This window comes from Sebastes umbrosus, chromosome 24 (genome assembly GCF_015220745.1).
Source record: "Sebastes umbrosus isolate fSebUmb1 chromosome 24, fSebUmb1.pri, whole genome shotgun sequence".
In the NCBI taxonomy this organism is placed as follows: Eukaryota; Metazoa; Chordata; class Actinopteri; order Perciformes; family Sebastidae; genus Sebastes; species Sebastes umbrosus.
Window position 1 is genome coordinate 8,304,394 of NC_051292.1, and position 13,526 is coordinate 8,317,919.

Below are 13,526 nucleotides of genomic sequence, written 5' to 3' on the forward strand. Positions count from 1 at the left end.
CTGCTTTCTGCTGAATCAAGTCTTCCTGCATGCAAACATATACTTCATCACGATTCTCCCATCTTCATCACTGTCCATGTTACATTTTGTTGGTCACATAAGAGATTTTTTTGGAGCATGTAGAACTGCGTGTTCCAAAATGACCCGAACATTTGGAAGAGAATCCACATATTTGTCCGAGCGCAGGCATAACATTTGTTCCACAACAGCAACGCACAGCTGCAAAAGCGAGGCAACGCGGCGAGAGGGGAGGATGGGTGACAAATGTGAGAACCAGGGGTGGGAAGGAGAGGGGGTGAGATTAGACAGGAGAGGGGGGGTGAAAGTGAAAGACAAATGGAGCAATGACACAATGTGTGTTTTGCTTTGGAATGTGTGGAGGAGAGAGGTCCTGCCAGTGTGTGTGTCCTCCTTTCACCCATCAGTGTGAACTTTTGATGAACTTCCTTCAAACCCTCCCTACCTCCCTGCCTCCCTGCTTGACAGATACTTTACATAAGGCCTGGACATGATCCAAAACCACAAAGCAAACACTGATAAGAGCCAGATATACATCAGTATAGATTAGTGGGGTTTATGTTTGTTCCCAAATTCCTATTTGAGGATGTGGTTGTTGATTTTATTTTCTTAGATATGGACGAATGCAGCTCCTCTCCATGCCACATCAGTGCCAGATGTATCAATGCACTGGGTTCCTTCCATTGTCAGTGCCAGCCTGGCTTTTATGGTGATGGTTTCTACTGTTCCCAGCAGCAAGGTCAGTCAAATTGCCACTATAGTAGCGATGCATGATAGTAACAAAATTTGCTAAAATTTGACTGATATAATTTTTGATACCTCAGAAAGATCTGCTTTGAGGTTATAACTATCATAATTGTATTTTTATAATGTTTTATACAGTTTAATTTAACTCTCCGCATGAGAATTGATCAGTTTTTCTATTAAAACACTGTACATTGTTTTATAAAAACATCCAAAACTACAGTTTGTTTGATAGGAACATAAACAAATATGTCAGAGTTAATAACGCGTTAACGCAAATTTACGTCACTAATTTTGTAATGCATTACCGCAACTTGCAATTTTTAGGTTGTAGCGTTTTAAAGCTAGGGTGAAGATACCGGTATCATATGAAACTAGAAAACCCAATGAATCCCTTGGTACCAACCATGTTATACTAGCTTGTCCTGAAGGAGGCCAAATAACGCTCCAAACTGTCAGGAAAAAACTGACATGGCCATTTTCAAAGGGGTCCCTTGACCTCTGACCTCAAGATATGATAATGAAAATGGGTTCTATGGGTACCCACGAGTCTCCTCTTTACAGACATGCCCACTTTATGATAATCACAAGGAGTTTGGGGAAAGTCATAGTCAAGTCAGCACACTGACACTTTAAAGTTCATTTTGAACAGATAAAAAATGTGCGATCAATTGCGATAAACTATGGACAATCATGCAATTAATCGCAATTCAATATTTGAATCGATTGACAGCCCTAATAGAAACATATTCGAAAGTACAGCTTGACAGGAACATAAACAAATAAATGAATATGTATGCAATGTGGAAATAACTGATAGATATGATTTATGAATAACAATACATATCCAAAATAAACCAACTATGGGAAAGCTATGGGAGGAAAGAAAAGAAACAATAATAAAATATAGTATATATATATATATGTCATATATGTTGTTTTATTTGTAGGGGTGTAAGAAAAAGTCGCAATATTATGTTTTGTTCTACTGTATCAATTCTCAAAAACGCCCACACAACATCCCTCTGTTCTGATTGCACAAAAAAAGTAAACCTTTTTTTTTACTTATTTTTTATGCATATGGCGGTGTGTTATTTATACTATGACATTTTTCCTAAAATTACATTTAAAAAATCGCAATATATCACCTTGCTCACAGCATCGCAATATATTAAATCGTAACCCCTGTATCATGATACGTTTCGTATCGCCAGATTCTTGCCAATACACAGCCCTGATTATTTGTCTACAGGACAGACAGTTCGCCCGAAGAGCCAGTGCGAGCAGCACAGAGACAGCCTGCAGAGTGGGGGTGAACAAGGCGGTCGACCCAGTATCGGAGCCTTCGTCCCTCAGTGCAACCATGACGGACGCTACCGACAACTGCAGGTGACTGATGGAATGGTAAAGTGCATGGCTGACTGATGACCTGAAGTGCTGATTTGACAACGTTTAATATTCATTGCAGTGTCACGGCTCCACTGGACATTGTTGGTGCGTGGACGATAGGGGGCAAGAGATAGCGGGAACCAGGACTCCACCTGGTACAGTGCCTAGAGGCTGTGGCAGACCGGGTAAGCTTACAGTCTCAAAGCATCAAAGAGTGATTGCTTGATGGCAACATCTGTGTTTTTAACTTTGTTAAACTTTGTTGTTTATCTCTCCAGAGGAACCAGAGCGTCCTAAATCTCGCTGTGAGCACCACAGAGACAGCGTACAGACCACCAGTCCAGAAGGGTATCCTCTACTTGGAGCCTACGTACCTCAGTGTGACACTAATGGAGAGTACATACTTTTACAGGTTCGTGTTTGAAAGGACTTGTTATCACCTCCAACTGAAAATTTTCTTAATTTCATACAAATAAACTATAGTATTATGTTATTGATGTTATTGCTGGTATTATTTACTGCAGTGTCATGGCTCCACTGGACATTGCTGGTGTGTGGACGGTGAAGGACAGGAGAGAGCCGGAACCAGGACACAATCTGGTACAACACCCACAGACTGTGACAAACCAGGTAAGGAAGATGCATTGTTCTTAGTCCATCCCAAAATGTAGATGTTCTCTGACATGGAAATCCATTTGCTCAGATTGTACTACAGAAATACACAAATATTATCTTGACATACTAGGGTCTTACATTAAAGGGGTACGTCAGTCACTTAGTGTTTGACTTCCATAAAGTTAGGGAACGTGTGAGAGACAGCAAAAAAGAACGGTCAAAATCGAAGCAGCAGAGACATCTTGACTTGGTATAGGTCAAGCTCCAAAAACATTGGGTCCTTCATTTCCCATAATGCAACTGGGTGGAGTCTAGGTGGATGCCTGGTAACATCCTTGTCTTTCCAACTCCACACCTTCAGTTTGTAATGCAGACTTTCTGTTATGAATTTGTGGTTTCCTAGTCCAGTGGTTCCTAAACTTTTTCACGTCAAGGACCCAAAAACCAACTAGACCACGGACCCCATTTGATAAGATTTTGTCCCAGAGTCCCCAATCTGATAGGATTTTTTTCTATTAGATGTTTTATTACAGAAAGTGTATGAAACCCATGACCAAAATAGTCCTACATTCTGTCATTGTGTTACTTATGGATGGAAATAAATGATTCCTCTTTTTACTGGGGAACCCCCTCAAGGACCCCTGGTGGTCCCTGGACCCCACTATGGGAAACTCTGTCACTATGACATCATCAGAGATATATCCTCAGACTTGACAAATCTCCTCCAGAGCCACAGAAGACGTTATACAACTGTTTTCACATGCTTAGTTGGATTAACCGTAACCAGTAAACTAAAGTTGTTGTGTAAAATCAGTGGAGGGCCCCTTTAAAAGCCAATGAGGCAAAACAAAATAGTTAAAGGCTAATAACCCCAGAATGTGTGTAAACTTTCACACCAGGATGTACCATTAGCTGCTGATGTAATCTTTGATCCAGTGTGACACATCTGGCCAGTAAATCACAAAAACGTGCTCCCATATGCAGATGACACCATCCTGGTCTGCCTCATCTTCACCAGCAAGGAAGAAGAGAAAGATAACTTCTTAACCAAACTTAGCGTTAAAAAGTAGATGGGACACCACTGTAATGGCAATTTTCATATCTGCAGTTTAACACTGTACCTTTAGATAATCTCAGGGCCTCACATGTTCAACTTCGTCACCATAGGACAGTGACCTGACATTTTAGTTCTCTGTAACTGCAAACAACAGATTGCTGAAATACTTGTTATGTCTTGTGATGCTCTGTTGTCTGCTGTGTGCTGACGCATTGATACACTTTCTATCCTTCTCTTCTTTTCTTCTTTGCACTTATCTTCATGTTATACTTTAAATGTATAAATACTGACTACTCTTTGTATTCGGGGCTCACTTGCCACAGTCCACAACAGGTGGCTGTGCTCGTGAGTCCATCTGCAGTCCATCTGCAGATGTTTTAGTTATTATTTTTTATTATGTTATATGTGTTACAGAGTACATCAGACTTGTTAAATTGATTATGCATTTTCCTTGTGCTAAAGCTATGATTGCCTCTTTGATCAAATCTACTGTTGGACAATATGTACATACACCACAGCTGGAGAAAGGCATTCCTGACCTTTTTCCACCTCCAGGGTGGACGCCACCATTTTATGATGATATTGTCTGAGTTTAATTCCTTCTTTCTCATATACTTAAATCAAAATCACATAGTATCTTCACACTTTGATTTTGTGTATTACAACGGTGCTAGTAGTAATCAGATATGTTAATTAATTAAGTGAGCATAGAATGCTCAAAGGGAGGAATGTAATGGCAATTTTCATATCTGCAGTTTAACACTGTACCTTTAGATAATCTCAGGGCCTCACATGTTCAACTTCGTCACCATAGGACAGTGACCTGACATTTTAGTTCTCTGTAACTGCAAACAACAGATTGCTGAAATACTTGTTATGTCTTGTGATGCTCTGTTGTCTGCTGTGTGTTGACGCATTGATACACTTTCTATCCTTCTCTTCTTTTCTTCTTTGCACTTATCTTCGTGTTATGCTTTAAATGTATAAATACTGACTACTCTTTGTATTCGGGGCTCACTTGCCACAGTCCACAACAGGTGGCTGTGCTCGTGAGTTCATCTGCAGTCCATCTGCAGATGTTTTAGTTATTAATGTATGCCTTTTTATTAAATTCACTGAAAGACAAGTTGTTACGTTGGTTTGTGTCTTGTTTTAACAGAAACTGCCACCACAACACTTTCCACTTTTTGAAACCTATTTATTTAATAAACAAATTGTCTTGAAGCTTATTATTTGAACAGGATATGATGGGGTCAAAAGATGTATGCAAATGTACATACTAGAACTTGATAACCGGCATGACAACGAAATTTCAGCATTAGTACCTGATCACGTATTTGTCCAACAGCGCATTCTCTAATAATTTTGATTATCATTTCATTTTTTTCTTCCTTTATAGATGAACCAGAGCGTCCTAAAACTCACTGTGAGCACCACAGAGACGGCGTACAGACCACCAGTCCAGAGGGATATCCTATACTTGGAGCCTACGTACCTCAGTGTGACGATAACGGACAGTACGCATCGCTACAAGTCAGTGATTGTGATTTGTTTTTGTGATATTTTTACATCAGTAATTTAACTGTAAAACGTAAAATACATGAATTCATTATGGTTACTGCTATTGTTGTTTTAGTGTCACGATTCCACTGGACATTGTTGGTGTGTGGACGTAAGGGGGCAGGAGAGAGCAGGAACCAGAACTTCACCTGGTACGGCACCCAGAGACTGTGACAGACCAGGTGAGATTTCTTGGAAATGCTTGTCATTGGATTTAGGCTTAGGGCTGCTGTTTTGCTGTTTTTAGCATACCAAATGGGATCTAATTTCAGGGAAATTCCCAGCTCCACATCCATATCTTACAGTGCTTCAAAAGTTCTTGTGTAAACAAATGTCGGGCTTTCCTCCCCAGACGAACCAGAGCGTCCTAAAACTCACTGTGAGCACCACAGAGACGGCGTGCAGACCACCAGTCCAGAGGGTTATCCTATAGTTGGAGCCTACGTACCTCAGTGTGACACTAACGGACAGTACACACCACTGCAGGTCAGCATCTAATGAGTGAATGGCTATTTAACCGACAGATGTTGTTTTTTAATTTCATTTAATTTAACATAAAACAAATCTGACTGCATGTAATTAACAAAAAGTATATTTTCAGTGTCACGGCTCTACTGGACATTGTTGGTGTGTGGACAGTCGGGGACAGGAGAGAACAAGAACCAGGACATCACCTGGTGCACCGCCAACAGACTGTGACAAACCAGGTGAGAAAGAAACATTTAGATGAATAGACAGAGCTCTCCCTCTATTCAGCTTCCTATCAGTGCTTCAAACTTGTTATGTGCAGTAACAGGACCAGCGTCAGCAGGTGTATTATGTCACGGCTCTCCAAGGCTTTCTCGCTAAACATTGACCTGTGAACCCACTAATTCCTCAGCTCAACGACAAGTCGAACAGACGGCACGTTTATGTGAGTGTATGTCTAACCTTGTAAGTGGTTCACTATTGAGGTCATTGGGTCACAGCCTTGAAATGCCTGGAAAAACAGGTGATATCACTGCGAGACTGTGTGTGTGGTGGGAAGTTGAACGTAAAAGACGGCTAGGTATAACAGTAAGATGAAGCTAAAAAAGTATGAGGAAAACATTACATTTACAATATATATATGTTATTTAACTAAAAGCTGACACAGGTCTATACCGACCTTCAGCTCTGTTGATCTCTGAGTTGTCAGTGCGAAAATAAACATAAAATAAAAATAAAATGTGCCCTTTAAAGTACATTTGCAGGTCTTTACACAAACACATCCAGCATTAACCTAAAGTAGTAGCCTCTGCAGTAAAGGATGATGTAATTATGATAATGACATTTAAGTTTTATGGTAGACTGCAATTAGTGTTTATGATAACTGATTACTGACTGCACTCCATATCTTAATAATAAGTATTATATATATAGGTTAGTAGTAGGGCTGGGCAATATGGCTTATAAATAATATCTTTATATTTTTCTATTATACATGCTCTAAAAGAATATGCATATGATCCTGCTATTGTCCATCTTTATCTCCCCAGATGAACCAGAGCGTCCTAAAACTCACTGTGAGCACCACAGAGACGGCGTACAGACCACCAGTCCAGAGGGATATCCTCTACTTGGAGCCTACGTACCTCAGTGTGACGATAACGGACAGTACATATCATTGCAGGTAAGCATCTGGTGACAGATTTTATTTATTAATGTCATGCAACTTTGAGTAATATGGAGAAATATAACTATAATGTTGATATCGATCATTATTGCTTCAGTGTCACGGATCCACTGGTCATTGTTGGTGTGTGGACGGTAGGGGACAGGAGAAAGCAGGAACCAGGACTCCGCCTAGTACACCACCTACAGACTGTGACAAACCAGGTAAGGGAAAGTTTTATTGCTTACATGTCGGCTACTAGCTCTGAAGAATATCATCACTAAGGTATTTGTACTCCGGTGTGACTATTTATTTACTATTATTTAATCTGAAATCCTCATGTGAACCAGAGCGTCCTAAAACCTACTGTGAGCAGCACAGAGACAGTGTCCAGACCACCAGTCCAGAGGGATATCCTATACCTGGAGTGTTCGTACCTCAGTGTGATTCAAATGGACAGTACACGTCTCAACAGGTAAGATCTGGCTTTAATGGATAAAGACATAACGTCTTTGCTCTGTCATAAGCCGTATTATGTGTAATAATGGTTTGTTATTCTTGTATATTTCAGTGTCACGGTTCCTCTGGACACTGTTGGTGTGTGGACAGTAGGGGACAGGAGAGAGCAGGAACCAGGACGTCACCTGGCACGTCACCTGTAGACTGTGACAAACCAGGTGAGACTGCTGTTTCTAGCTGCTAAAGTCTTGTTGCATAGACACATTCAAGTATTATGTGAAACCAAAATGAAGCGGATGAATAATGATAATCTATGGTGGGTAAAATCAGTTGTGCAACTTTCGGAGCATGCTTTAGGGACTTAAGAGGATACTTTAGGAGCCCAGTCAGATGGGATTATTCAGTAGCACGTGCAGGGATATGACTAGATCTTGAACAAGCTAGTAGCAGCAGTAGCTGGAAGATTTTGAGTTGTCCCAATAGAGCCGAAGGAGAGGAAGAGTAGTGGGCTCAGGACTGAGCCATGTGGGATCCCAGTGCAGGAGATGTGTGGTAAAAATAGGGATGTTCCTTACTACTAATTTCGCTGATGTTTAAACGGAAGTTTAAAGGGACTGAGGAAAGAGAGAGTCCATCAGCAAAAGCAAAAAAATGAGGTTGTATAATCTTAAAAACGGTTATTTGGACTTTATTTGGGCTATTACTCTGTGAAAGATATTGATGTGTTGAATTGGTATTTTCTACATATTGTACTTTAGGAAGAACAGAAAGTCTATGAGAAAACATAATATCTTACCTCTGTTTTGCTAGTAACACCAATTTTTCCTGATGACTTGTGAAAATGCATCAATCTTTGTTATCTTTGTTATCCAGATGAACCAGAGCGTCCTAAAACTCACTGTGAGCACCACAGAGACAGCGTACAGACCACCAGTCCAGAGGGATATCCTATAGTTGGAGCCCATGTACCTCAGTGTGATGCAGTAGGACAGTACATATCCCTTCAGGTAAACATCTTGTGACATTGTGTGGATTAACAAGAATAGAATTGTAGACATAATACCTAATGATCTTCCATTATTGCTTCAGTGCCACGGCTCCACTGGACATTGTTGGTGTGTGGACAGTAGGGGGCAGGAGAGAGCAGGAACCAGGACACTTCCTGGTACACAACCCAAAGACTGTGACAAACCAGGTGAGACTGCTAATTCTAGCTGCCGTTGGAGTGACTTTCATATTGATCCAAACTCTCAGGGTGGATATGTGCATCAGGTTGTACCATCTGAACTAAGACGCAAGAGGCCAGAGGGAAGGTGCAGGATGATAACACATCATTTCTGCATTCTAGATGAGTTGTAGGGGTTAAGCATAGCCAAGGGGGGATCTATAATTGTACTGAGTAGAGTCAGATGTTGTACAGTATAGACCTATAGAACGAGAAAATGGCCGTAATGAATGCCACGTATTCAGGGTACGTCAGGGATTGTACAAAGACTGCAGTCTGTGCAGGAGTCATCATGATACCATCAAAGAGGACGGGGAGGCATTTCAGAGATCAGATGGCTGATGAGATAGTCATCAGCATAGTGGGACCATACACTGGATATAAGACGTGGACGTAGTCACCGTGATGTCACCCGTTGGTTTGTGGACTGCCGTTTTGAAGTCGGCAGTTCGGCATTTTGGCCGTCTCTATCTTGTTTTTTGGCCGTCTCCATCTTGTTTATGGTCAATTTGAAATCTAAATGGGACAATCATTTACTAAATGAACATCGTGCTGTATTGAAGAAGACTTGAAACTAGTGATTGAGACCATAAACTCATGCTTACAATGTTTACTGAGTTAATAAATCAAGTGAGAAGTAGGCTCATTTTCTCATAGATTTCTATACAATCAGACTTCTTTTTGAGGAGTCGCCCCCTGCTGGCTATTAGAAAGAATGCAGGTTTAAGGCACTTCGGGATTGGCTTCAATTCTCAGACTTGGAGGTAGCCCACTGGGTGGGACAGGAGGACAGCAAGGGGTGTAGTCTTGGTAGTCGTCCTCTTTAATGAGGCATGTTGAGGTCCAGGCCAATCTGTGAAACATTACCAACATGTTGACTCAGTAACACATTTCGGATTTTAGCTGACATCGCCGAGACCTGCAACTTGAGATTTGCTAGAAACAATTGATGTGTTACTTAATAACTTTCGTAAATGTTTTCCAGATGAACCAGAGCGTCCTAAAACTCACTGTGAACACCACAGAGAAAGAGCTCAGGCTACCAGTAAAGACGGATATCCTGTAGTTGGAGCTTATGTGCCCCAATGCGACGCTGATGGACAGTACCTAACACTGCAGGTTAGCATCGATTAACACACCTGTTTAACCACCTTTCACCGTGGTTTAATAATACCTAAATCATCTTTCAATATTGTGTTAGTGCCACGGTTCCTCTGGACATTGTTGGTGTGTGGACAGTAGGGGGCAAGAGAGAACAGGAACCAGGACTCCACCTGGTACACAACCCAAAGACTGTGACAAACCAGGTGAGCCCAAAAAAACCTTAGGCCATGTTTCATATATGAGTGATATAACGTGGTTATTTTAACATCTCAACTAAGAAGCAGGAGGTCAGAGTGAAGAAGTTATATACGCAAACATTCTGCAGCGTTCTAGATGACTCGTACAGGCTGGCAAGAATCCTTTACGTGGCCAGACACAAGTATTTATAGTATATTGTTTATACAGGACATGAAAAGAGCTTGAACAAGCCAAATGTAGAACAATGTATGTCCATGAAATATGCCAGATGGTTGTCAGGGATCATCGAGACATCTTGAGGTTGTTGATAAAAGTAGAGTATCATCTGCATATAGTCGGAGGACCGGATAGGGATTGACAGCAAAGAGGGCAGTCTTGACAGTCAGGAGACATATGAAAGATGTTCATTAAATCATGATGACTAATGACTTCTATAGTTGCCAGGAGCCCTTGTGTGTTTCATAATAACTTATGTAGATCTTTCCATTTTTTCCAGATGAACCAGAGCGTCCTAAAACTCACTGTGAACTCCACAAAGAAAGAGCTCAGGCTACCAGTCAAGACGGATATCCTATAGTTGGAGCTTATGTGCCCCAATGCGACGCTGAAGGACAGTACCTACCACTGCAGGTTAGCATCGAGTAACACACCTGTCTAACCGTATTTTACCGTGGCTTAATGATACCTAAATAATCTTTCAATATTGTGTTAGTGCCACGGTTCCTCTGGACATTGCTGGTGTGTGGACAGTAGGGGACAAGAGAGAACAGGAAGCAGGACTCCACCTGGTACACAACCCAAAGACTGTGACAAACCAGGTGAGCCCAAAAACACCATAGGCCATGTTTTTTAATAGTCTGTTTATTGTCAATACTGTATATACTGCTCCTATTTTTATACTTCCTTCTATTTAAATGGTTCATATTTTGTTACACTTTGTTTAGCTCTTTTTTTACTGTGTTAGCTGATGCATCTTGTTTTTTGCCCTATCCCCTTTGCTGCTGTACACTGCAAATGTCCCCACTGTGGGACTAATAAAGGAATATCTTATCTTATCTTATCTTCATATATGAGTGTTACAGTGGATATAACAAGGTTGTTTTAACATCTCAGCTAAGAAGCAGGAGATCAGAGTGAAGCAGACACAAACGTTCTGCAGCATTCTGGATGACTTGTACAGGCTGGCAAGAATCCTTTACGAGGCCAGCCAGAAGTATTTATAGTTTATACAGGACATGAGAAGAGCTTGAACGAGCCAAATGTTGTAGATTGCAGACCCGCAGAACAAGAATTGTCCATGATGCATACCAGATGGTTGTCAGTGATTGTACTAAAATAACAGTCTGTGCAGGAATCAATATTGTTTTAATGATAGAGGTGTTTCAGAGGTCAGGATTAGTTAAGTTATTGCACACCAGAAAGTCTTACAGAGAGGTGCATCGAATTAAAAACTTGAATACAAGCGATTGATAGAATGTAGGATTCTGAACGAAACATTGTAAATAAAGTGAATACAAGTGATTGAATGCACAGTCAGAGGTCAGGATTACCAGGAAAGAATATAGTTTGATGTCGTTTTCTAAGTTAAGGTGATGAGTAGACAGCTTGAGGTTGCGAATAAAAGTAGAATATCATCTGCATAGAGTCAGAGGACCGGATAGGGATTGACAGCAAAGAGGGTAGTCTTGACAGTTAGGAGACATATGAAAGATTTTCATTAAATCATAATGATCAATGACTTCTATAGTTGCCAAGAGCGCTTGTTTGTTTCTTAATAACTGATGTAGATTTGTTAATTTTCTCCAGATGAACCGGAGCGTCCTAAAACTCACTGTGAGCACCACAGAGCCAGTGTACAGACCACCAGTCCAGAGGGATACCCTATAGTTGGAGCCTATGTACCTCAGTGTGATGCAGTAGGACAGTACACATCTCAACAGGTAAACTGTGATTTATCTATGTGTGTGTTTCACTTGTTTTTTGTTCTTCTTCTCATTATGGTTAATATTCTTTTTAATTCTTATGTATTTCAGTGCCACGGTTCCACTGGACGTTGTTGGTGTGTGGACAGTAGAGGACAGGAGAGAGCAGGGACCAGGACTCCACCTGGTACACCACATGTAGACTGTGACAGAACAGGTGAGACTGTTATCACTGCTTGAGACACTTTCACAAATGTTTGTGCATCCAAGCGAAATACAATTCGGATTAAAAGAATAGTTGGACATTTTGGCAAAAATGTTGGCAAAATTAGTTTTAATGCCACTAATTTCTTTAACGCTTTTTTATGTTGTAGCTGGCTCAGTTTAAAGCTTGAGTGAAGTTACTGGTATCATAATAAACTAGAAAATCGAAGGAATCCTTTGGTACCAACCATTTCATACTAGTTTATAGGGAAAGAGGATAAATAACGCTCCAAACTTGTGCTAAATGTTGGCGAGGAAAAACTGGCATGGCCATTTTCAAAGGAGTCCCTTGACCTCTGACTTTTGGGTAGTTACTTAGTAATGTGCTCGTGGTAATTAACAATTTAAACTGAAAAACATCACTTTATTTTTTTTTCCCCTTCTCTCTCTCTCTCTCTCTCTCTCTCTGTCTCTCTCTCTCTCTCTCTCTCTCTCTCTCTCTGTGTGACCCTGTGATCCTCTCTCACCCTCTCACTCACCCTCTAATGTACACACAGAGGCCGCTCTATAAATTCAGTTCTTGCTATAAATTCCATCCAAACATTTCAAGTGGTCATTTCGTGGTAAGATGAGCAGTCGGCCGTTGCCAGGCGACCAAACCAATAGTGGACGGGCTGCCTGACCAGCTGAGTGACTAAACAGTGTTACAACCCGCCCTGCAGATGCTGCACAGACAGAAACACATGCTCGTAGATTTGTAACTTATATGAACTTTGTTTCATTAGACCTGGAAGCTGCACAGTACAGCCCCAGTCAAGGGCATTTCCTGCTTATTTTAAGTTTTGAATCCATATCCTCTGCTCCAAATCAGATGTTAAGACAAAAAACTTAAATTGTTTGCGTGAATGGAACCCCATAATTTGATCATTTCAGTTCATGAATTATATTTGTGCCAAACTTAGAAGTTTATGTGACGCAAGCATCAAACACCGACATTAAACTCTCAAATTTGTGTGCCCACATGCAGCTCATTGCCAACACAGTAAGTCAGCCTGGGGATTGAAATATCATTGATTTAGTGGACAGTCCACATGCTGTCGATTTCTCGGAAGGACGTCATGAACCACTAAACCCAGTTGGTCATGTGGTTAAAACAGTAAATAGAAGTAAAACCAAGTGATTCATGAGACTGGGTTACAGCGTGCTAACCGCTACTACAATAAATCCTGCTGGAAAAACTTAGCGAGACATCAGTCTAAGTGTTTAGTCACTCTTAACCTCTCTGATCTCTCACTATAGAGCTATCCTCTTCTCACCCTCCTTTATAATATTATCCTAATCTCCTTCTTAGAAATGTTCAGCGAGTGAGAGAGAGGCCAGAATAAACATTAGTGGAAG

The 13,526-nt window shown here is 40.9% G+C and overlaps 1 protein-coding gene across 11 annotated transcripts in view; it reads left to right on the top strand.

The window, feature by feature from the left end:
- nid2a (nidogen 2a (osteonidogen)) overlaps nt 1–13,526 on the top strand; it is a 54,630-nt gene that overhangs the window by 33,598 nt on the left and 7,506 nt on the right. For 5 of the 11 annotated variants that reach the window (XR_005205755.1, XM_037761834.1, XM_037761835.1 and 2 more), the window contains 21 exons: nt 632–757; nt 2,015–2,151; nt 2,231–2,336; nt 2,430–2,563; nt 2,676–2,781; nt 5,223–5,356; nt 5,460–5,565; nt 5,736–5,869; nt 5,985–6,090; nt 6,901–7,034; nt 7,135–7,240; nt 7,367–7,491; nt 7,588–7,693; nt 8,349–8,482; nt 8,565–8,670; nt 9,686–9,819; nt 9,902–10,007; nt 10,499–10,632; nt 10,715–10,820; nt 11,809–11,942; nt 12,036–12,141. Coding sequence is in view for 10 of the 11 variants with exons in the window: in XM_037761834.1 (XP_037617762.1) it covers nt 632–757; nt 2,015–2,151; nt 2,231–2,336; nt 2,430–2,563; nt 2,676–2,781; nt 5,223–5,356; nt 5,460–5,565; nt 5,736–5,869; nt 5,985–6,090; nt 6,901–7,034; nt 7,135–7,240; nt 7,367–7,491; nt 7,588–7,693; nt 8,349–8,482; nt 8,565–8,670; nt 9,686–9,819; nt 9,902–10,007; nt 10,499–10,632; nt 10,715–10,820; nt 11,809–11,942; nt 12,036–12,141 (2,520 nt within the window). In the remaining variant the exon portion in view is untranslated. The remainder of the gene's footprint in view (nt 1–631; nt 758–2,014; nt 2,152–2,230; nt 2,337–2,429; nt 2,564–2,675; nt 2,782–5,222; nt 5,357–5,459; nt 5,566–5,735; nt 5,870–5,984; nt 6,091–6,900; nt 7,035–7,134; nt 7,241–7,366; nt 7,492–7,587; nt 7,694–8,348; nt 8,483–8,564; nt 8,671–9,685; nt 9,820–9,901; nt 10,008–10,498; nt 10,633–10,714; nt 10,821–11,808; nt 11,943–12,035; nt 12,142–13,526) is intronic. The other 6 variants (XM_037761839.1, XM_037761838.1, XM_037761843.1 and 3 more) reach the window with 6 other exon arrangements.